General features: G+C 33.2%; 1 protein-coding gene across 2 annotated transcripts in view; it reads right to left on the reverse strand.

Annotated features, from left to right (window-relative positions):
* The window catches only part of LOC145296844 (solute carrier family 71 member 1-like), a 243,893-nt gene that overhangs the window by 48,262 nt on the left and 169,160 nt on the right, over window positions 1–26,471 (reverse strand). For both annotated transcript variants that reach the window (XM_080142967.1, XM_080142966.1), the window contains 2 exons: window positions 17,004–17,131; window positions 1,015–1,129 (listed from right to left, as the gene is read on the reverse strand). In XM_080142967.1, the coding sequence (XP_079999093.1) occupies window positions 1,015–1,129; window positions 17,004–17,131 (243 nt within the window). The remainder of the gene's footprint in view (window positions 1–1,014; window positions 1,130–17,003; window positions 17,132–26,471) is intronic.

Below are 26,471 nucleotides of genomic sequence, written 5' to 3' on the forward strand. Positions count from 1 at the left end.
AACTGAGACAAGATAAATGTTATCTTCATCCTGACAAAGATGGAAAATGACCTATATTAGTAGATAGTGGCAAAAAGAACACGTTTTTCACTATAAAAAAATTTGTAACTAAAAACGTTTTTTTAATAAAGATTTATTTGGTATTTATACAGAATACAAACAGTACTGAAATAGTATTATTTAGAAACTCATTTTTAATATGGGGAGGGGGTAACTATTCTGTACTTTCACCCAACAATTTACTAAACAAGACATAAAAATTGAACTTGAAAATTCGGTACGTGTACAATTTAATCAAGACATTAAAAAATGAAAATATCGAAAAAAAAAAAAAAAAATTTAATTTAATTTTATCAAGTAGTTTTTTTTTTTTTTTACAGCGAAAAAAAAAAATTTGTTATGATACCGATCAGAAGGTTCGATTTTTAGGAAGAAAAGCTAGTATTAAAGATGGGGAGAGAGTGTCGGCGCTTTACATTGAGTTATCTCCCCCATGGCGTGTTCAATAAATTTCATAATGGCTGACTTCAACGCGTTCTCATAAAAGCATGTTTTTCCGCTGTAAAACAAAAACTACTCAATCAAATTAAGTGAAATTTGGTGGGGGTTGGGGGGAGAGAGAGGAGATCTTCAGTCCCAAACGGACACGTACAATATAACATGTTTTCGATATTTTCATTTTTTAATGTCTTGATTAAACTGTACAAGTGCTGAAAATTCTATTTAAAAAAAAAAGAAAAAAAAAAAACACCCATATTCTGTATTTTATGTTAGTCAATATCTAAATCTGCTGAAAAAGTAATTAAATCAAGCCAAATAATAGCACCCTGCCCAGTCAAGAGCTATTTTGAAACAAGCAACTTTCAAGATTAGAAGCAGCCTCTAGAAAGTTTCTCGTTCTGCATAAGATGTTTTATTTTTATTTTAACAGACAAAAAGTAATCCCAACACTGTCAAACATTATAGGAACGTTTTCACAGCAAAGATCATGAACAATGAAGAAAGGGGATTTACCAGTCCATAAGCTGCACTGCGTTCTTCCTCTGAGGTAACATCAGCCACATATGCAAAAACAACACTAAATGTAACAGCAAAGATGCCGGATATGGATAATATTGCAAAGTACCACCTGAAAAAGAAATAATTAAATCATGAAAATAATGCACCATTTTCTTTTTCATGTTTTTATATTTAGTAGGCAATGTTAAAATTTAAGCAGTATTTTTCATTTCAATAATAAAATCACTTTTTTCTGAATTAAGTTTTTAAAAAAATGGTATTTCAAAGAAAAAATCTTTATCAGAAACGTTTTTTGGCAAATTCAAAATTTAAGAAAAAAGACAAAAACTCTTGAAAAATATCAAAGTTATATTTCTATTTCTTTCTAATTTTAACAAACATTTTGTTTTTTGTTTAGCAGTTATATTAGGACATTTTCAATATTTCAATAACAGTAAATTCAAGAAATTGAACTACAGAAATTTCAGAGCAGAAAGATGTGTTTTCCTCTTTTTGCATTTACAAAGTTCTAAAATAAGTAAACACTTGAGGAACATGTATTATTTGAATTAGACAACTAGTTATATTTACAACATGTCATCTGATGTACCTAACTTCCAACCTCCTTTAATATATCTTTTTGGACTCAGGAGGATACAATAGGATAAAATGTTGTGAATAACCAAGAATAATAGTTGGGATAATTGCAATTGCACAAATTATGAATCCTTATTTTAAAAAAAATGTTAGGACATTTCAGGATTAATATTACTTTACATTAAAAAAATTCACTTCTTTTAAGCAACCTTCTAAAATGTTATATATATAAACCACTTGCTTTGGTGTAGTTAATATTGAAAAACACTTTTTGCAAAAAAAAATTGTACAAGACAAATTGCTGTTTAACCCATGAGTGATAATTATTGGTTCATACCTTTCCTAAGTGTATTAATGGATAAATAACTGCAACACATGCAATAGAGGTTGAAAAGATGTATCCATTTTATCCTCGCTATAAATTCTATGAACTTAGGCTTTTTTTTTTAGGTCAAATGGAACAGGCAACAAGATATTAATGCAAAAGATCAAGATTGTAGAGATTTGCTTTACCATAAAATCGGTTGCCCAAACTCAAAAAATTCAGAAGGACTTTATAGGAAAAAATGTGCCAATCAGACTCCAAAGCACCTCCTAAACAAATTAATGGTAAAAAATGTCCATGATAACACTGAAGGTTGCAGTGGTCAGTCGTCACAGTCCATCAAGAGAGAAAATAACAAAGACAAGCTAGACACAATGCTTGGAGGATCATTGTAAACTTCAGTGCCTCAGTGATTCAGCTCCAAAGAGCTTGGATTGAGCTGTGCTCACAAAATGGTTGAAAAACTTATGCCATACAAAACTTGCTTGTCTGTAAAACATGTCTTTGAAAAATAAAACTGTAACATTTTCCTTTCAATCATGTTATTTTATCACAAATGGGTACATCTTTTTCGATCACCCTGTATGATAGTATTTTTCAACATTCCTACTATGTCTGGAGAGTTCCATTTAAAGAAGTGGATCAAAAACAAGAGATATTCCAGTGATTCTCTAAAATTTAATTAAAATTAGTTTCTTCAAAACCATTTTAATTTGTTTTATTGTCGTTTTTTATTACATTTTCACCCCAAACAAGGCACAGTGCCACTTTGATGTAGCGGGCTACTATCAGAGACACAAGATGCAGGGATACTACGAAGGGCGTGCAATAAGTAATGCCTCTGACCTACTTCCAGTTGTCTGAAATTTTGCATGTTCAATGATTTATATCTCTACAGGTTATGTGGCAAATTACAGCTCTGAACTAATTGTGGTTTCTGTTTTACAGGTGTTTGAACTGAATCAGGTGTGAAATGGAGTCTGTTGAATGTCGAGCAGTGATCCGGTTTTTGTATTTGAAAGGACGCACACCACAGGAGACTTTTGATGAAAGAAACTTATGGTGATAATGCCCCATCATATGACCTTGTAAAACGTTGGCATCGTGAATTCAAACATGGCTGGAAGTCTGTGAAAACAGCTCCCAGACCTGGTTGTCCCCCTTCTGCCATTGATGAGGCATCTGTCCGTCAAGTTGAGGCTGCCATTTTGGAAGATCGGCGCATTACTATTCGCCAAATAGCCCAAGATGTCAAGATTAGTACAGGGTCTGTGGAAACTATCATTCATGGCCATTTGCATATGCATAAGGTGTCTGCCAGATGGATTCCCCCGGTTGCTCACACCATTCCAGAAGTAAGAACGTGTTGAGTGCTTGAGAATGAATTTGGAGATGTGCTAAGAAGATGAGTCAAAGTTTTTCAAAAGACTGATTACACAGGATGAAACCTGGGTCCATCACTATGATCCAGAGACCAAAGCCCAGTCAATACAGACTAATAATAATAACTATTAACTGTGCTAAGTTTCGTTGCTCTACTGCTATGGGAAGTGGGTCAGGAGCATTACTTATTGCCCACCCCTCGTATGTAGGGAGTTGAGCAGGAAGATGTCTGTTTACATTACACTTGAACTTCTATGTGTCAGTACAGTTGGGGAAGCAGAAATCCGAAAGGGAATTTCAAAGTCTAGCACTTTTTGGGAACTATTAGAGTCGAAGGCTTTCTGACATCTGAGGATCTCTACGGTGTAAGGATGAGACTTTGCTGATTGTAGAGTTTGTCGGGGGTATTTATGTCAAGGGGGTATAAGGGCTCATACTTTGTCTAAGCATCTACCATTAAAATACTTGTAAAACAGGCAGAGGGATGCAACATTTCGTCAATGAGACAGATGTTGAAGCTTAGCAGACAGTTCACCACCTATTAGGTTAATGACGCTTTTTTGATCCATGTCCAGGAGTAAGACTCTAGTAGACAATGCACCAGCCCAAATGTGACAACAATACTCTATACATGGGCAAATGGCGGCCTTGTAGAGGTATAAGATACTTTCAGGCATAAGTAACTTTCTAGCACGGTAGAGAGAGCCCACTTTTCTTGCAGCAGCCTTGGTAATGTCCTCGATGTATCTGTTCCAACTCATGTTCCCTGTGAACGTTAAGCCGACAAGTTTAAACGGAGTGCTTTCAGGTAATGTATCCTTAGCCATAGCTATTGTAGGCTGAGGTTTCTTGTAATTATTAAAGGAAAGAAGTTTAGTCTTAGCAGCATTGAATGTTACCATCCATTTTTGTCCCCATTCCACTACAGACCAGGTCTTCCTCTTGGTTTTTGCCATTGCCTTGGCAGTTTCCATTCGTTTTCTCCAGGTGCCTGTTATAGAGCGTGGTATCGTCAGCAAATATGTCCATCTCGGATACAATTTTATCAATTTTATGAATATCAGGAAAAATAAAGGTTCAAAGATTGACCCCTGGGGTACACCAACATTTATATCATAGTGTTTTGACATATGACCATGAAGAACAACCTGGATTCTTCTCTTATTTAGGAAAAATGTAATTATGTTAAGTAATACTATAGGATCTGATTTTCATGAGAAGACCATCGTGCCATACCCTGTCAAAAGCCTTAGATATATTTAGGGCTACTGCCCTCCTCTCTCCTATCTTATCCAGTGCATGGTATATATGTTCAGAGATTACAGTTATGATATCTGCAGTAGAATGGGTTTGCCTAAATCCATGTTGATGGTCAGACAGAAGTTTAATAACTGTAAGGTGGTAAACTAGAACTTGATTAATTAAGGACTCAAATATTTTGGTGAAATGGGGGAAGAGGCTAATGGGGCGATAATTTAATGGTTTTGGTTCTTTCACCAAAAAAACTGGTACCACAGAAGTAGTTTTCCAAGTCAGGTAAGCAAGATTCATTAAGGCATTTGTTGAAAAGTTTGGAGAGAACTGGAGCAACCTTAGTGGAGCATTTTGTTAATAGTACAGCCAGAATAAGATCAGGTTCACATACTTTTAAGGTGTCTAGGTTTTTTATATCAATCATGAACTTGATAAAGGGTGATTTTAACATCATCTAGAGTGGTTTCTGTCTGCAAAGGAAAATCAGGGAGGGAGTGTTTTGCTAGGTCCAAAGAGTTTGAAACAAACCAATGGGCAAGCATGTTAGCTTTCTTGGTTGCTGTGCAAACAACCTCATGATTGTTAGATAGTGGAGGAATTGTTGATTGCCCATTATTTATTACACTGTTGTAGATTTTCCAGAAATCACGAGTTTCTAATTTCTGCACTTTACTGCGTTTTCTGGTGGTTTCGGTATATTCTCTCTTAATTGTTGCTATTTCTTTCTTACTGTTAGCTTCTATAAACTTTTGTTAAGGTACTGGACACTTATGCCGGATAAATCTGCGGTATGCATGTTGCCTTTGAGCAATGGCAGCTGTGCAAGTAGAAGTAAACCATTGGGAAGAGTGGTGTTTGCTATAGAACTTCTGTGTGAGAACGTGCTGCATATGCTGGTTTGTCACATTATATAGTGTATCAACCTTTATCAGTATACTTGACGTTGAAACAATATTGTCAATGATTAATCACAAGTTGCAATTTTACCCAAAAGCTTGCATGTGTTTTCTAAATGATATGAACAAATGCAATTCAGACTTAGAATTTAACTTTAAAAAAAAAAAAAAATACAGGCAAATCTTTATGATGTATGCACCCATCACGGAATAAAGATAACATTCCAAAAATCACAGAAATCAATCTAGTATTTTTTTTTTTTAAACTAAAAAAATCAAATTTTATGAGGAAGCAGAACAGGAACCGCCATATTATTTTTGAACATGTTAAAATTTCAAGCTGACAACTTAATTTAATTTGAATTTGGCGATTAAAAATAAAAAAAATATCTTCAATTCACAATCGTAAAACTTTTTGTTAAAAATTGTAATTTTTGATTTAAAAAAAAAAAAAAAAACTATTTCAATTTACGAGATTTTTCAATTTGACATTTTCATTCTGTGACAAGTACATATGTCAAAGACTTTTCTGTATTTTTCTTTTTTTAATTTAGTTGAATTCTAAATAGAAATCATAAATGCAATAAATATAACTGGACTTGAGTTTAGCTAAGCAGATTCCAAAGGTTGCATTGGTATGCATTATACCACTCTTGGCCATCTGTTTGACTGTCCTTGCATACATGTGCAGGGACAGAGTGGTAGTTGAAGGTGTATTTTACACTAGTGAGACATGTATATCAGCATCAACTAGAAAAAACAAAGAACCCAAGAAACTCCTTTTCCAACCCTTAAACTATAGTGTTAATCAAATTTTTAATGATCTATAAATACAAGTTAGAAAAGCATTTCGTGCAAGGCATGAAAATGGTAGCACATTTTTTTTTTATAAACTTTTAAAATTAAAATACAAGATTTAATTTTACTTCTAATCTTCTAGAGACAGCAATTAATAATTTGCTTTTCTGGAGGCCTCCTTAATTTTGATCATTGCTTTCAGTGGTGCTTTGGAGACCTCATTTTTTTTTTCTCACTGCTCACTTATAAAATTGATTTTTTTTTATTCATTATATTTTGCTAGAAAATGGTAGATGAACTTTGTTTTAAAGCATTGGAGTTCAAAAATAATGAGAGACAAAGAAATAAGTTTTAAAAGAAATATGCTAAGCATACTTTTTTAATATTGTTATGTTATTTATGGCCCTGATCAATAATCTGAAACAAACTCTAGAGCAATAAATTATTAATACAGTATGACACTCAGTAAATAGTATATGGTGCACGTAATAGTGCTCAATTCCCTATATCTAACAGTTGCGTGCAATAATGCAGGAGACCAGTTGAGATGTAGTAGATGCGGAATTCAAATGTACTCAATATTCTAAATACAGCTGGTGCTGAATTGAACAGTGCTCAATATCCTAGATAGAATATATATAAGAGCTGAGCGAGAGAAAAGGAAAATAAACATAAGAATGAAAAATAGAAGTAAAGAGAAAAGGGGGAAAAATAAAAGAGTAAATTTAATTGTATGTGCTTTTCTGTTTTATGCTTTGAATCAGATTTTAATGGGTTTTTTTTATTACAAATAACTTTTTCACTCAAGTAAAATATTGAAACAAAAATGATTTAAATTTGCTACAGGTATACAAAAATATATTCATTTTTTTCTTAATTCAAATTAAAAATTAAATAAAATATAATCTTACCTGAGATACAAGTTAGAAAAGCATTTCTTGCAATGCATGAAAATAGTTAAAGAAATGCTAATTTTTTTTTCTAACCTTTAAAAATTAAGGTACAAGATTTAATTTGAAAATTATCATTTTGCAATGAACTTTTATAAACTTTATAAAGCAAGATATAAAATTTTTTAATTTAAATTGAATCTAAAAATTACCTTGGATTTATTTTATGTTATGTACATTTTGCTGCATTTAAACAAAAATTTAGTTGAAAATTATGTATCTATATTGTTTATTTCTAAATAATAGATAAATTTATTTTATTTTAAACGTGCAACAAAATGTACATAACAAAATAAACTCACGATAATTTTTAGATTCAATTTAAATTTAATTTTTATACCTTACTTAGTAAAATTTATAAAAGTACACTCTGAAAATTGATAAATTTCATTTTTTGAAGTGAGGAATAAAAAGATATAAAACTCAGGGGACTTGATAAGTGCTATATAAAACACTAAATAAAAGTAAGGAGACCTTTAAATCACTACTAAAATCAAATTTTACCCCCACGATAGAAATAAAATTACATTTTAAAGTGAATAATAAAAAATAAAAAATACAACTCTGGACGCCTTCAGCACTAAATAAAATTAAGGAGGCCTCCAAAACACTACTAAAAACAAGTTTCTTAACCCCCACCCCAAGAAATTATTTTTTTTTGTTAAGTGAGCATACTTAATAGCAACAATTCAAAGGTCAACAACAACCAAAATCTGAGTCTCTCTCCTTCGACCTTGAGTACCTGGTGCAATGGAGCAAAAAGATAGCTTTTAATGAATCCAAAACCAAACTTCTATATTTTCACCATAAACGCTGTATGTTATGTAATCACCAGGCAACGCCAGCTAGAAAGCATGTATTCAGTTATCGGTTTGTTTGTTTATCTAATTGTTTATCTGTCTAGCGAAGTAAATAATAGTTTGAATCATGGACAACAATAAGGAGTAAGCATTGCAGGTGCAGAAGGGTCAAAGTTGTGACATATATCAAAGTCTGTGACCAATTAAGTTGCACCAGGGAGGTGGTGGAGCGAATGGGGACCGGATTTGATGTGTTAGGAGTTCCGGTTTTGAGTAACTAACCCGAAGACAGTCATGTATATTTCTATTATACACACAGACTAGGCAGGCACGCCATTAAAATAGACATTAACTTGACGATCACGGACCTGATAAAGATGACAGTAAAGAGTTAAATAAAGAAGTTAAATAGAGTGCTAGAGAACACACAAATAAGTAGATAAGAACAAGACCTTCTCATTACATTATATAACACTGATCTCTACTTGGCCCCAATTGATATGAATGACTTATCTCAAAGAAGCTCCCTGCTTTGACAAGATTCTGCATCTGACCATCACTCTTTTTGCCAGGGTAGCCATAAAAATGGTGATACATTCTACCGCTCCAGAAGGTATGTAACTCCATATGCAATCCTCTACCTGTATAAGAGCCAACTACATCCTAAATTGGAGTACTGTTGCCACATTTGGGCAAGAGCTACCTGGGGCACTATCCTGTCTTGACAAAGTTCAAAACCAGCTTCGAAACCCAATAAATAATGTCCTTTTCTCTTCCCTGCAACCTCTTTTACACAAAAAAGATGTTACGAGCTTGCCTCTGCCCTATCATTATTTTCATGCAAAGTTCTCATTTAAACGTCAATGTATGGCCCCCTCATGTCAAATTTTCACACAAAAAGATATGACACTAGTTTTGCTACAACCACTATCAACAATTTTTTCTAGACTATCTGCGCTTAAATCTAAACACAAATTCCATAAACAAAGCTTTCCTAAAACTGGTTTCTTGTGAAACTGTTCTGCTGGCCTGCTTTCCAGCTGATTACAATATAATCATCTTCAAGTTCAAAGTAAACAAGTTCTTGTTGAGCTGTCTCCTTACACAATCAAATTATACTCACTTCCCACCACTAACAATTACTATTTTGTTGTCCCGGAAACCATCATGCACTCATTAACCCTTATCATAGGCCTTTGGGCCTTGATAAGTTGTGGCTCCCACAAAAATTTTTTTTTTTTAAATATAATTTAAATAAATAAAACAGGTGGATTTCAGAACACTAATGAAAGTACTAAATAAAAGTAAGGACGCTTTTAGAGCACTATTAAAACCAAGCTTTTACTCCACTAAAAAAAATTTATATTTTAAGTGAATATTTAAAAAAAACTCAAGGGACTACTATTGAAAGCATTTAATAAAATTAAGGAGGCCTCCAGAGCACTACTAAAACCAAGTTACTAAGCATCATCTCTAAAAGATAAAATATTTTTTAAAAAAAGCAATAAAAAAAAAAAATAAATAAAACTCAGGAGGCTCAAAAGCACTATAGAAAACACTAAATAAAAGTTAAGAGACATCCATACCACTACCAAGCTTTTACCCCCCCCCCTCTTCAGAAGAGAAATTTTTTTTTAAGTGATCAATAGAAAAAAATCAGAAGACCTCCATAGTGCTATTGAAATCATAAATAAAGTAAGGAGACTTTCAGAACTCTACTAAAACTAAGTTATTACTCCCCAATAAAAGAGAAAATATATTTTTTAAGTAATAAGAAGTAAGGCCTCCAGATTGCTATTGAAAGCAATTATGAAAATTAAGGAGGCCTTAAACTACTCTATGATTTGATGTGTTTTTATTTTTTTGTTATACAACTTCTGTCACAAGATTTTGTTTGTTTTTCATATGAATAGAATTCTGTAAAAGTAACTTTTTTTATATTTTAAAGTATCTTGCCTTTTGTAACAGTAATGTTGTACACTACTTTTATTTGGCAGAAAAAAAACATTTTAAAATAAGTTAAAACACACAAAACTTATCCATCTAAGTAGAAAAGTAACTGCCTTTCACACACAAGTATGTAACGTTTTCACCTAAAATTATTTAAAAGATCACAAATCTACACAAGGAGCCCTCCTGTTCACTAATAAAGCAAAGTTTCTAACCTCTGTCAGTTTTAATAGAATTTAAAATATGTCCTCAAATAATGTGCCAAGCAAACATTGTGATAAGTACACACAGAGTTTTAGTATAATATAGATTTTTTTTTCGCTCTGTTGGTATGTGTCTGTTACTCTCTTTCTCTTCATTTGCATTTCTCTTCCTACTGCAACCATCTCATTTGTATGTAATGTCTTAAAGATTAAAAAAATCTTAAATTTTCAAAACAAAAACTTAACTTTCTTCAAATTTTTTTATTGTCTAAAAACGAAAAGTGTTTAGAATGAAATAAGCAAGATTTTATATAGGTTCATTAACAAATATTCAATAGATAAGAAAAATTGATACAAAAATTTAAAATATTACAAAGCAAGAGATTGACAATTATGTCCTTGCAAAGCGAAAGTGTCTATTAGTAGACATAGTAGAAAACATTTAATACTTCTGTGCCAGGACGATTGTTTTGTTTAGCAAATAATAAAATTTGAATGTGTTTTTAATAATTAAATAAGCATCCTCACAGAAACCAGAATGTATAGGTGACATATTTTTTATAATTTTAGGACTGCTGAGAATTTTAAATAACTAAACTATACATAAACACTGGAAGGAAGGTATTACTTTATTTTAAGTAATATTTGCAAGAATGCTACCATTTAATAAGAGTAAACAAATATTGTAAAAATAACACCTCTTGATTTGATTAATATATAAATAGATGTATAATATTATATTAATTAGATATATAAAAAATGAAAAGATATATAGAAATAAAATTTATAAATATTATGCTATGTCAAAGCTATTTAAAGTAATTTCAGAATGTTCATAAAATAAACCCTAACCTGTTTTGGTGAATATACTTTTCATATTGTAAAAAAGGACCTGCAAGATTCACTCCAATATTGTAGCATAGTATGCTACTCTCATTTTTTGGAAATTTTAAGTTGCTTGCTTAAACATTGTAGCCTTTACTCTTATTAAAAATCAATTTTCTATGTTTTGTTAATTTTACTGTCAGTATGTATAAATGCATATTCTTACTCTTCAATCTTGTTTGCAAGTAAAACTCAACGATTCAATAAAGTATAACAATTCACAGGGTATATACATTTTGGGACATCCTGTATACAAGATATAGAATCTGAATCTTGGAAAAAAAGCAAGTCTTTAATTTTCATGTCTTGAAAAGCCAGCTGGAAAAATAAAGCAAGATAGAAAAGTGGCCGAGTTTAAGATTGTATGGCTTTCTCTTCTATACAAGCATCATAGTCACTAGAGTACAAAAAGGAAATAATCCTCAAGTTGTTTTCTTCATTTTGGTTACTAGTATATATATTTTTTACAAAGGAGTCACCACTTATCAAGGCTTGGAGGCCACTCGAGGATAAGAGTTAATGATTACATGGTAGTCAATGGGACAATATTGTAGTAATCGTTAGTATTGGAAATTTGGTAAATTGGATCACTTAAGCGAACGCCTCATATCTCTCCTAGAACAGGAAAGCCATTTTGGTAGAAGATGAAAGAAACGATGGAAATAATTTAAGGAAATGCAATGAGAAAAAAAATTCCAAAAATGTTGGCCTGCAATTGTGTTATACCTGGAAACTGATTACTTTGGATCTGGTGTCCATGGTAACATTCAACAAGAGTGCCTACACCAGAGAGAACATTATGAAAGCTGACTACTTGAATAGACAAGGATTCATTTTCATATGCAAAGTGTCTTGACAATATAGAGAAGAAAAAAAAACAATCATTTCTAATTCAAATGAAAGCAAGAATCACAGCAATAATGAAGAGATACAAGTTTTGCTTCAGGCCAAGTTCCATTTCACAATAATGATAGGAAAGTTATGAATCTATCTCTTTTCTAATAATTGAATTTTTCGTGGATTTGTATTGAAATGCACACATCCAATTTAACACTTTTAAGGTCAATAATGTCAGAGGTTAACCGAGTGATGGCTCTGTATTAAAAATTATAAGCTTAGAATAAATGTCATGGAAATATATAAGTTACTATAGAATGACTATGATTTTGTCCATGATAAAATGTAGAGCATGTGGGGGGGAAAAATTTTTTTTTTTTTTTTTTTTTTTTTAAATCGCAATATATATCTACATATCTATAAAAGTGAATGTGTGTGTGTGTCTGTCTGTGTACATTTCCCTACACAATAACTCTGTCAATTTTTAGTCTACAGACTCGAAATTTGATATACAGGGTACTGAGATTTGGGAAAATCTATGTGATCGGTTTTCGGCTAGAAATTTTACTGTTAAAGGGTCAAAGTTCAATGATTTGACCTTTGAGAATTCTACCAAACTCCTCCGACAATTTGGGGTCTAAATACTTGAAATTTTAGATATAGGCTCCTTGGACATGGATCTAACTTAATAACTTGATTTGAGCCCAAAACAATAAATTTTAAGAGGTCATAATAGGGCTCAAAGTTAAAAAAATTGACTTTTTTTTTTTGCTCAAAATACACCTCCAAATACCCGGGCAACGCCGGGTACCCATGCTAGTACTTAAAAAAAGCACAGTTGAAGTTACTTTAATATCTATGTGAGAAGGAGAAGGAACAGAGACAAGGAGGAAAGGGACAGGAAAAAAGAAAGAAAGGGACAGAGACAGGAAAAGAAAAGAAAAAAAAACAGAGATAAGGTTCAGAAAAAAATGAGAAACTTTGCTGGAATGTAACTTATTTCGTTCCAGCTGACCTACTTATTTGGTTCATCTGTTATCTTCACTACTTTCTTTAACTCAGATTGCTGGTGTTATTTGTGCACTCACTAATATGCAAGTTTAAACATCTCTTCAATTAAGCATAACAATTACAGGGTGGAACGATAAAATTGTTGCCCTAGAAAAGACGACTTGATTCCATTTCCGTTTGATGAAAACTGGTTTTCTTTTTTTTGTTGCAGACCATCTACTAGTTGGCAAGTTATGTACAAATCACAAAAGCGATAGGAGCATTCTATCATGTCTGAAAGTGACACAATGTCTAACGAGTGAGATCGGAGATGCGCCACTGTACAACTCATGCTCTCTACTGATCCAAGTTATGACAATAGTGACAATAGGACCATTACAAGCACCCTTAAAATGTATTGCTGGATTGTTGATGGTTATTCAACAGGAACGTGCCCAAGATGATGAAAAAGTTTCTAGTCACGGTTATGGTCTTCGGTGTGGTTTCGACTTTAAAGTCGACATCAAAGTGTACCTGGATGTGCTAAAGAGTGTGGTGATTTCCTGGTGTAATCAGGTGACAGCTGGCTGACTAGGGGTGTGGCAGCAGGACTTGGCGCTGGTTCACAAGTCCAAAGAGACCCAGGCTTGGCTCCTGAAGGAGTGCTACGACTGACTCTGTACCTTTCTCTCAGTGGCCGTCCTTCATCCCGACCTGAATCAGCTGAACTACCTCCCACAACACCGCTTATAGAAAAGGCATGCTCTTAGTTCCAGACCTGTATCGAGGCAGTGATTTAGGCTGAAGGTGGCTATATTAAATAGATGCCAGCTCTACTACATAATCAAGTTACCTGAATTGATTTTTTTCAATAAAAGTTTTAGAATAAAGCTGTAGTGTTGGGTTATTTTTTTTTTAAGGTGACACAATACCCTTTATTGTGTGGAAGGGATTATTTTCTAAATCTATAAAATATTTATTAAAAAAATCTGTAAACTTATCTCTATTAAAAAATTGTATGTTTATTGTGTCAACTAACTTTTGGTCTTTGAACCAAGATCAAAATGTAGTATCTGTTCTTCACATGCTACACTTTACAATTTCTTGTTCTCTCAGTGGAGGAGAAATCCTTCACGACTAAGACAATTTTTAATTTTTGTTCCTTTTCTCCACGTGAAAAAACGGCCCTCCTGGTGTCTAACTCTGTCCCGTGGAGAGGCATTGTAAATAGGAACTTTTATAATAAACAAATTGAATCATTTTCTATGTTTTTGTTATTTATTAGTAATCAATTGTTGAAATTGAAGTATTCTTCAAATTTTTCCAGTTTGAATTATAAGCCTGTGTTATGACCTATGAAACCTTTTTAGGGTTTCCTTGCAAACGTTTTTGATTATAAATAACTTATAAAAAAATCATTTAAGAGAAATTGTATTTTACTTATAGCTGACAGAATTACTGATTTTTAAGTTTCCCAAAATAATTTTTATACAAGATGGCAGATCCAACAAAAATTTCATTGTTTGCCAATTTTATTAAAGATTATGTAAATTATACACTATACCTATCATCCCAAAATTTTTTATTGACCTTGTGCCTAATTCGCACATTATGTAATATTTTTATATTTTGTGCAAATAAATATTACAAAGTTCTGATGCTACACTTGATTCTGACCTTTGTCAATGAAGTAGAAATCCTAGACTGAGGCAACGTATTTGTTCAAATCCAGAGTGTCCTTTTTGGGGGAGCTGAATTTTCCCCCAGTTTAAAAACTCACCTTGTGTTTAACTTTGCTCTCATGAGAAACAACTAAATCGCAGCTTACATATATATTAGATGTGACTCATTGGTTCATAATAACTACCACTAGTTACTCGACTTTTACTTTATTCAAAAATTCATCAGCTGTGCTAAATATTTATACATATAAATATTTTTTTTTTACAAAAGAGTCACTATTTATCAAGATCCAGAGTACAGTCGACAATGGGAAAATGTAGTAAGCATGAGTAGAGGGAATTGGGTAAATTGGATTACTTAAGGGGAATGGCTCATCAAGAACTTGTTTACATTGGACTTGAAGACAACCAAATTGTAGTCAGTTGGAAAGCATGAAAATTAAAGAGTTCCACAGACATGCAGTTCTCAGCAAAAAGCTTTGTTCATGGAATCTATGTTTAGGTTTAGGTACAGATAAAGAGTGAGGGAAATTATTGATAATGGTTTCAGCTAGATGAGTGTTTTTCGTGAAAATCAGGCCAGAGGGGGGGGGGCATTGATTTAAGCTCAGACGAGCACTTGCCATGAAAATAAAGCAGAGACATGCTCGCAACATTTCTTCTGTGGGAAAGAGGTTGCATGAAAGAGAAAAGGGCATCCCCCACTAGGCTACGAAATCTATTTTAAACTGTCAAGGCAGGATAAGCTGCTTCTAGCAGCTCCTGCCCAGATGTGGCAACAGAACTCTCTCCTTGGATATACTTGGTTCTTATACAAGTAGACAATTGCATCAGTAGTGAGATATTTACTGGAGCGGTAGAACAATCCCAATATTTTCCCAACAACCCTGACAATGGATTTGATGTGCATGTTCCATTTCAGATCAGGAGTAAAGGTCAGACCTAGAAGTTTTTCAAAAAAGAGAAAAAGGAAATACACCCAGCTCCATAGACAAACTAACCATTTCATTTAACAATGGTAAAATCCAATTCAAACACGGATATCAACCAAAAACCAGCAATATAACTTTGTTCATCATTTCTTTATATTTTTACCAAAAGGATATGAAGAGTTTGTGCTTAGTTAATTAGTGGATTGTTCTTTCCAAATGCAAAATTCTAACATGCTTAAGTCATAAATAGCAGTAAAGTGATTGGCAAATTGAAGGCTCCTTTTTCATTAGCTACTACACTGAGGTGTAAAGACTCCTTTCCTAAGATTACTCCACTACCCCTTGATCCTCACCATACTGAGGAATATCAAGTAAAATTTTTGAAGTCTTTGGTATGGTTTGACTGAGAATTGAACCCTCATCTCTCAAATCCATAACAACACTGTGCCAAATTAACCAATCAAGTTATACTGTCATGTAAACAATTTTCAAAAGTCACACAATCTAGAAATTTAATTCATTTTTATTTTTTTTTGCATTAAAATTAGTTATTTCATTTTACTGGAATAATATAGAGGAGCTCACCTTTTATCATGACTGATATGCCACTTGAGGAAAAGGAAAAGGGTCAATAACTGTCAGGTGATACATCACCATGATTCAAGGTGGTAATTTAATAGAAATTATTTAAGAGGATGGCTTAAGAACTTGTTTATATTGGACTTGAAAGTGACGATGTTATTGTCAGCTAGGAAGCAGCCTTGCAGTATTGTGTTCTACAGACAGGTAATTTTAGGAAAATAACTTGTTTTGTTTAGTTTTAGACACACTAAGGAAAACTGTTGACAGTGGTTGTAAGTAGATGAGTGTTTGTTGTGAAAGATGGGGGGGGGACCAGACTGACAGTTGAGCACCTTCCATGAAAATAATGATAGAGCAGAGATAGACTCTTAATGTCTCTGTGAAAAAGAGGTAGTCGAGAAGAGGACATTACCCACTAGATTTTGTACCTTGTCCAGATGTGGCAACAGCACTGCATCTTAGGATGTGTTTGGCTCATATGGGTAGAAGACTGCATCTGAAGTCTTGCAAAGTGGTAGAACCATCAACCTTGGCAACGGCTTATATTTCAGATCAAGAATGAAAGTCCCAGAAGTTGTAAAGAAGGGGTGCTTTCTCAAGATGAGAGCCATTTATTTCAAATGGAGTCAAGTGGTGATAAGAACATTTCGGTAATGAAAAGATAGAAGCTTGATTTTCAAGAAATAAAAGAAAATCCAAAACTGACTTTACCTCAAAATCTGTCAGAATATTTTTAAAAAATGATAAACAGATCAAATCAACATAAAATATCAGTCGTATTTAATAAAATTTGCTTAAGAAGTGCTAACTACTACATGAAATCAAAAATTATTTTATTCTAATGTAGTTTTCATCTTATTTTATTACAGATTAATTTCATTGAAATTTATATCAGAATATGGAAAAAAAGGAAAATATTGTGATGCATTGGTGCACATACCATGGACTTATTTTCATAAGTGGAATAGGGGCACATGTGAAAGATACAGTCAAAATGAGGAATGGTTTTCGTCCCCAAACATCAGAAAGGGCTCCTACAAGTGGGGCAGCAAGGAAGGACAGCATTCCCTGAAAATAAAAAATACACAAACATAATTATTAAAGGCCATCAGATTTCTTTTTCCTAGTATTTTGATGATATCGTCAAGGTAAGAAAATTTCTTGACAAGCTCAATAGCCTCACTATTCAAATACACGTTCTCAACATCAGTTTTCACTGGTCACCATTGTTATACATTTCTTGCACAAGAAATGATTGTAATTTCTGATTTTATTGCACCTTTCGTGTATCGAATACTTACCAGTACAACAGAAAATTTAGTTACTTCCTTTCTAAAAACTTGGGAAGTGGGTCCAACATGGCTTTCATAATAGACCTCTCCACTACTAATTATGTGACCTGCTAACCTCACAGGTAAAGACCTACAGTCACAGACCTATAGTACTGACAATCTTCTGTTTCAATTCTCAAAGAAATTACTGAGAGATTCATAAAACTTGTCTAAAAGTGACTGCATTTTATTTTACAAAAGATAAAATTATTTTACATTAGGACACATGCAATTAAAACAATGTTTTGACAGAAAAATACTGTCAAGTTTTATATTTGTTGAAAATTTATTTAATTATTAATTCACACATGACTAATTTTATGTTAAAAATGCACAGGTTTTAAAATCATCTTTAAATGATTTTTTTTTACAATCTTTTATCTTGATACTACAGCAAACAAACTTAACTGTATATTTCTCTCATGAGGATCTTTAGAATAAACTATTTAAAGTGAATTTGACCAGAAAGTTTAAAATTGTTTTTTGTTTTTTTAACTCCTAAACTTGTTAAACCATTTTTTCCAGTTTGTTTTCTTAAAACTTTTCACAATATTATCCATATACAGTAATACCTTCAGATTTAAATGCACTAAGATAATATTTTTTCTGAGATATGATTTTAACAAATCATGCAACACCATCAGGAGGTGGCAGAGTGTTCGACTATCCAAGTTAATGCAAATGCTCACTCAGCAGCCGAGATTACCCAAACTTCTCTCTCCTTTGAAGATTGTAATGCTGGGTATGGGGCAACATTACCCTGCTTTTTATTGAAACCAGCTGAGAGTTCTTTTTAGTATCCTCACTGTTCCCTTAAGTACAATTGTCTGGATCTATTTTGCACTTGGTTCACCAGGAATATTAGTTAGGTAGGACTTCAGGTTCTTCTTCATAAGCCCTGTGGCACCTATAATAACTGATATGATTGATATCTCAAGATTCCAGTTTCTTTTCATATCATGCATGAGACCTTGATATTTGGTCTGTTTCTCCTTTTCAGCTCTGTTCAGACCTCCATCATTAGGGACACTCACTTCAACCAAGGTTGCAACTCTGACTTATTCCATATGTTCACTGTCATTATATAGAAACCGTTGTGTTTACAATTCTTGTGCATTTTCCTTTATTTGATTGAGATTGATTGTGTGAACCATGGGTCCTAAGTATAATGGTACAGATGTGGATAAGAAAAAAAAAAAAGAAAATTAGCAAAGCATGAATGAAGTGTGAGAATCTGTGATTTAGTCGTTGAATGTAACTGCAAAAATTCTCAAACAAAAGGATACAATAAAGGTGCAGCCTTTTAAAGATGTAATTATAGCAAAGTTGCATTCTGATTTGCATAGTGAGACGGAGCGTCTACCTTTGATATGGATAAAGGAAAAAGAACTGGCTGTTGACTCGATTACAGAAACAATTTCTGAAAAGGCTGTTACCATCATAACTTTAAACAGGATGCAGCTGAGGAGGGAAGAGAGTCATTACAAAGCACTGGAGATGAGTTTGAAGCTAGCTGTGGCTGGTTTGAAAATTTCCAAAAATGAACTGGCATCCACTCAGTTGTTAGGCATGGTGAAACAGTAAGTGTAGATGTGAAGAATTTATTCAACACTTTAATTCTATTGCTGCCCAGGAAACTTACCTCAAAAAGTATATAATTGTGATGAGACAGAACTTTTTTTCTTTTTTTTCTTTTTTTTTTTCAAAGATGCCAAGAGGACCTATATCATCACTGAGGGAAAGAAGATTCTGACATAAGCCTATGAAGGATAGGCTTATTCTCACCCTTTGTGCTAATGCTACCTGTAATTGTATGATGGAGCCATTGTTGGTGAACCACTGAGAATCCCAGGGCTTTTAAAGCCTATAAGGTGTTGAAAGAAAAGCTAATAGTAAGGCCTGGGTAACACAGCAGTTCTTCATAAAGTGGATGAACTTAGACTTTGCTGTGAAGAAATACCTAACACAAAGTGGTCAACCACTTAAATGTCTCCTTCTGTAGGATAATGTTCCTGGTCATCCTTCAGGTATTGAGGATGACATCTTGGATGAAAATAACTTCATTCCAGTATATCAGCCAATCAACAGGACATCTATCTTCCAGCCTATGAATCAACAAATGACATTGATTTTCAAGAAACTCTACACACTACCAAAACTTCATTTTAAGAGAATTTTGGAAAGATCATTATAATATCATAATCTGCCTAAAATTGACCAATCTTTCCCAGAAGTGTGTGTGTGTGTGTGTGTGTGTGTGTGTGTGTGTGTGTGTGTGTGTGTGTGTGTCAGAGTCATCAGTGGGTACTTTCGTAAACAGACTCACTACATCTAGACTCACCATCTGGTTGGTGGGCGGCCGAAAAATACAATTGCGAATTACCTAGGACCTCTATCCAGCGTGGCTGATGCTACCCTGTGAAGTAAAAAAAAGGGTTCCACTCAAAGTTCCATCAAAATTCCCTGAGTTCAACAAGACACATCTGAAGATGGTCAAAGGTTACATCGACCGTAACATTGTGAAAAGCACACTCACGATGAGAAATGTAGTCCTTTGAATCCAAATAATATGAATAACCAATCCTCATCTAAAAAAATCAGAAACTATTTTTTATTGTTTTTATTAACATTTATTGTCATATATCAATTTCTATATCATTACTGTTGTATTCATCTTTCTTTAATGATTGTCGAGTGTAATTTGAACATAATTTGAGCTTGTTTTGGATAAATCTTACCCTTGGAATGGATTAATTGTTTAATTCAAATGGGAATAATTATTTTGAGATATGTCAACGTTCATGGAATTAATTAAATTTGTATCTCAAGGTATTACTGTATTTTATAGAGATCTTTAGTTTTTAATATCAAGAGTCAATAAACGTTTAATCTCAATTGTAAGTGTTCTAACTTGTTTGTTTTTGCCATTTAAATCTATTAAAACTTTTTTGTATAAAAAGAATGTTTCAAGTTTCTTATTTCCATGAGGAAATTTTTTTATATAAAAAGTATTAATGTCCAACAGTATAAGTCAAACAAACATATTTCCATTAAAAAATGTATAAACTTAAACTTTATATATTTACTTCCAAATAGTTTTTAATATTTTGCATTAACAAGTGTCATAATACTTATAAAATCCGAATCTTATTTAGAATTTGATTTCATAAAAAAAAATCTTTTTGATGTATATACTCATCATGAAATGAGTATGTCATATTCTAAAAATCACACAAACTGATCAAGTATGTTTTTTTTTAAACTGAGAAAATAAAAAATTTACAATTTTTAGTGAAACAAAGTTATTATTTTGAATACAAATACAATCTCAATAGTCAAATTAAATTCTTGAATTCGAACATATTTCAAGAAAACTTAGCGGCCCCCAGTTCTCTCATACCACTAATCATAAAATTTGATCTCATTAAAAAAAACTTTGTCAATTCACATGATTTTTGTAATATGACATCTTCGTTCCATGACATAAAAATTTGTATTTTTTTATCAAAGAAAAAAAAAAGAAAAAAAGTCCCCTATAGAATGCTATAATTTATTTTTAAGTTTTGTTTTAGACAACTTTTTCTTCTACTTTTAAATTGTTCGCCAATTTAAAAAAAAAAAAAAAAAAAAGTCTTTCTGACACTATCCACCCACCCACTTGAAGTGCTTTTCTTTTTCATATAATTTTAAATTGTCCGCGAAAGATTTGCATGCCATGTGAGAAGGCAGTTTGCTACACGAAGACACATTTAACAGCCGGCATTTATGCTACCGCGCGCACTTGCATAGTGTAAACGAAAGCTGTAAAATGACGGAGAATAGTCCCTGGGTTCAGGGGTTAACACCATGCAAACGGTAAATTTATGACGGGTTTGATTATCAGATTCGTTGTCAGCGATTTCGAACACCCCTACAAAATCAAATTAGAATGGTCGGTGTTCTGTTGTAGCGTAGCACTATATATATTTACCATAAAAATGTACCCATGTTGCCTAGAATACATATTCCATAATAAGTTCAAGAGTTTAGGATTTTATCAAGCAGATACATATTGATGTTCACACACCAATCCTGTTATGACTTAATACAAGTTAAAATTTGATATAGAGCAATTCCTTTCTCTATTAAATTTTTTGTATTTATAGTTTCTAAGGAGTAGGTGAGAGTTTCAATGGGCAAACAAAAATAAATAATGTGCCCATTTTATTTGCTGTAATGCTCAGAAAATACATATTCATAATGATCGTTTCAAGATTTTAGGAGATTAGCTACTACATAGAGAAGTCTCACAATGTTTAGGTAAGTAAAACAAATACTACAGAATCGCTAATTAAAAAAAAATTAATTAAAATAAATAGATTTGCATTTAAAAGTAACAAAATCGTGCATAAAAATTTGATGGAATATTATAGCTCGATGATACAACATCAGGCTGCAAATTGGGCAGTTACGAGTTCAATCGTTCTTAAAAGGATAGCCATGCTGATGATTTGTGCTACCCAGAAACATGTGTTCATGGATAACGTTTGTGCATATGAAAAATATATAATATTCAAATAAAAAATTTTTAATATTCAATAAATGAAATTAATAATAAAAAAATGTCAAAGAAAAAGAAAAAGGGAGGGGGGTCGCAAAATAAACAAAGGACAGGTAACTCCCTCGATGCTTAGATAAGCAAAATAATTAACTACTACAAAATTTCTAATCACAAAAAAAAGCAAAAGATCTTTATATATATATATATATTATATATATATATATATTTGTAGTATATAAAGTGGGAAACAGTTATAGATACTAGTCTGATTGGCAATAAAGTAACTCTAGAAGCAGTTGTGCGTGTGCGGAAATCAGATATATAGTTACAACTAGCTCGCAATTTTATAGACAAATTAGGCCAATAAATGTTATAGACTTTCCCCACCAAGATTTGCAAGTGTATGAAATTCTGAAAAAAAGTGTCATTTGTTAATTTGACATAAACCGACTCATTAAAGCCAATAAAGATAGACATATTTTAAAAATAATATCAAACAAACACAATCTATTAGCTTCACTTTTGTAATCTTTACAAGTTGAAAACTTAAATAGAAACTTTGGTATGAACAAATGATTCATTGTTTTTTTTTGGTGAGGATTTATTTATTAATGTTTTTGTTTTTTTTGGGGGGGGAGGGGGGCTGTTCAAACGTTTCAAGCAATTATTGCCATTTTAACAATTTTTCAAATGTACTCTTTGACTTTATTCAGGCACCTTTTGTCATAACTGACAATCCCAGCTAAAAGAATTTCAGAAAAAAAAAATGGCAACATTAAATTAAAAGATTACCTGAGTGTTTTGTTTTTTTAATTTTCTTCCTTTGAAGATTATAATGCTGGGTATGGGGCAGCCAAACCAGCCAACATTCCCCTGCTTTTTATTGAAACCAACCGAGAGTTTTTTTTTAGTATCCTCGCCGTTCCCTTAAGTGCAATTGTCTGGATCTCTTTTGCACTTGGTTCACCAGGAATATTAGTTAGGTAGTACTTCAGGTTCTTCTTCATAAGCCCTGTGGTACCTATAACAACTAGTACGATTGATATCTCCTTAAGATTACCAAATGCCAAGGTACATGAGACCTTGGCATTTGGTCTGTTTCTCTCTTTCAGCTCTGTTCAGACCGCCATCATTAGGGACACTTACTTAAACCAAGATTGCCACTCTTCGACTTATTCCATATAACTATGTCAGGTTTCACAGCAGCATTTTCAAGGTAGGTGGCTGTAGGGATTACATATAATGTATGGTATATAAGTCATTTCTAACTGTTCTTTCAGGTTGATGTCTCCAGGACTTGCTGCTACACTGGATGTTTAATTTTTTTACAGATGGCCCAGTGGAGGTATGTACATACTCCATCATGTCTCTCTGTATAGTAGACATCTCCCAAAAGAACCTTGCAACTTAATATCAGATGACTCACACTTTTTGGTTAGATTGTAACAAAAGATAAGGCCAAAGAATACAAGAACCAAAAAGAAAACAGCCAAAATGAAGACGGTGGAAAACATCAATAATACTTCACTTTGGAAACATCAAATACTCAATGTTTCGTTGGTTTTGAAACTCATTTAATTCCTTCAGAAAAAAATCTCATTTTTGCACTTATATTGGCACCACTAGTCTACATGTTTGTTAATCAGAAAATGGATTTGAAGTTAGAATTTTAAATTCTATTTATGTAAAATTAAGTATTATAATTTTTAACATTTATTGATTAGTCAGTGATTGTTTCCCTTTTCTCTTTACAAGTGACATTGATTGGCCAACAAGTAAATCAATCATTGCTCCTTAGAATCCACATGATATAAATCCAACTATTCATTGTTCCAACCTTTTTTTCAAGTTTTTTCACTTTGATACCAGCTTGACTGCATTGCAACAGAAGCCACCAGAAGGTAGTTCGCAAGTAAAAGCCATCCCTTCTATAATGAAAAGAGCCAGAACTTAGACACATGCTTACATACATTTATTGAAACAATCTTTCTTAGACAAGTTCTCACAAAGACAATTCACAAACCTCCTCCTGTAGCAGACGCAAATAGACCTCTTTCTTCTTGCACATATTCCTCCCTGATTGAGTGATGTGGCCATACACTGGCCAATCAGAGGAGTAGCGCATGAATATTTTTAACCCCCAAGGACCTGACAGCTTCCGGTCCTGAGAAGAAAAAACTCTCTCTTACTCCACCAGCTTTCGAAGGGACTAGACCTTTCGCTTCTCTGCTCCTACTAGGTATCAGACGACAGCCACCGGCTGTAACTACCTAGTAAGCAGTGAAGTCCCGAACCTTCCTTCCTTCTTTTCCTCCGAGTTTTATGCCTTTTTAAATAAACCTTTTCCTTGTTAAGTTTAAGAAGTGGTTTGTTGTTTGTTCGGAAAATTGTGTTAAATTGTTTTATTAGGGAGTGCCTTAAAAGCACCAAATAATGTTCCCTAAACTCCTTTCTCTACATTCACCATTCTTTACTACTTGACTAAAACTTTATTTGGATCAGATTTATTCCCAAGTTGTTTGTTTTGTGGGGGGAGGGGGTAAAACATACAAGAAAAATGAATAAAGTGGGAAAAAATTGACTTTAATCCAATACAGAGTTATATTTTTTCAAAAATTCCTACAAAATCCTTTGTACTTGTATTAAAACTTAACTCTAAAAAAGATGTCATAACTTTCACAACTTCATCCTGTTCAATGAAATAATTTATTAATTTAGGGGACAATGCCTCTAAGCAATGTGACATCATGTGTGTATTAAAATACAGTGCCACCTGATTGTGGTTACATTCAGCCACTCTAAAACTAAGTACATGAAATCGACAGGCACGTTTGAGAATTGTTATGCATATATATTAAAAGAAATAAGGAACAAATATAAGATCAAAGAGAGGAAATAAAAATTACAACAGGAGAAAGAGGAGATAAATACAGGAGGGGAGAAAGAGCAAAAAAGCTGACAAAAAAAAGCACTCGTTGTCTCAGTCTAAGCTGAGAAAGCATCAGGTGATCACATTAAAATGAAACAGCTATTGTAAAGAACCCCATCAAATTTAATTCTAGCTAATGCAAAACTGCCAACTATAACAAAAATTAACTACATTTAAACATTAATTTTCTATTATTTTCGATGGTGTGTTCTAAATCACATGTGAAACGGTGATATCAGTTTGAACACAGACCTATGAGAAATGTTATGAGGAAAACACAGCATTCAATTTTTCTCAGTGATGAGGAAGAAAGAAAACTGAAAAGCAAAGGAATCAACCAAGAGAAATCCTAAAGAATCGTAAAACACACAAAAATATTTTAATAAAAATGGCTACATCACAGAAGCCAGAAATTGAAAATATCGCACACCTTCTGAACTCATACATCTATTAAAATTGGGAAAAAATGTTAACTACATCAAAAAGACATTTGTTATTACATTATTAAAGCTCTCAAATTGTTTTGTTTTTTCTGTATCAAGACCATGGCTTATGCTATATTGATATCACCTATATATGACTCAAAAGTACTCCCCAAATAACTCTAAACCATTCAGTTTCTTCTAAATCTTTTAACACTAATGGACTCAAACCATATGTTGGTTTAACAGAATTAAAATAAGATTTACTTCTCTGTTCCACATACAGATACTGTTATATGTAGCTATTTGAGTTTCAACAGCTATGAAAATAAGCCTGATGAACTTTTTCCTTCCTTTTATGAGACAAGCTGTAGGGAAACGTGCGACTTACCTAATTAGCACGTGTGCATAATTCAATGGGTCGGTCATGGAATGAAATGAATGAAGAAGAAAGAAACAAAAATGGCTGCCTTATCTCTTTATATGCCTGCAATGTGACCACCCGATATGCAAATGAGATGCTCCTGGTTGGATATAAAAGAGGGTTGATTTTTTAGAGGGCCGTTCATTTTGAAGTTGGATTTCAAAGAAATGAGTTGAATTATCAGAAGTACGTTTGGAGTTGAGAGAAGGTGCGTTACGTGTACAGAAGTTGGAAGTTTGGACAAAAGTGTTAACCTTACCCAGGAAATTATTGGTGTGACGGGCGGAAGAAATAAAACTCAAGTTATTGAATTATAAGCTATTTCGGCTCTCGGTGTGCAGTGACTCGAAAGGCAGAAAATGGACAGATTCGACTTTCGCTTGATACCCGAGTTTGATGGATCTACCACTGGATCGTCTGTCGTCAAATGGGTGGAAAAGGCTGAAAAGATCTGTACACTGTGCAGAATTAAAGAACCAGCCACAGTCATTCCTTTGAGGTTAACCGGAGGGGCCTATGCAGTCCACCAGCAACTCGGAGATGAACCAGACTGGGATACAATCAAACACAGCCTGTATACAGCGTTTGGTACAGATCCATTTGTTGCATGGCAACAGTTCACGAGCCGGCGACTTCACCCCAAGGAAACCGTTGATGTGTACCTAGCCGACCTACGAAAGTTGTCGGTACCATTTGGTGGGGTTAACGATAAGATATTAAGATGTGCCTTTTTAGTAGGCTTACCTGAGGAGGTCAGCAAAC

The sequence above is a fragment of the Euprymna scolopes genome, chromosome 17 (genome assembly GCF_053919585.1).
Source record: "Euprymna scolopes isolate OS-2025 chromosome 17, ASM5391958v1, whole genome shotgun sequence".
NCBI lineage: Eukaryota > Metazoa > Mollusca > Cephalopoda > Sepiida > Sepiolidae > Euprymna > Euprymna scolopes.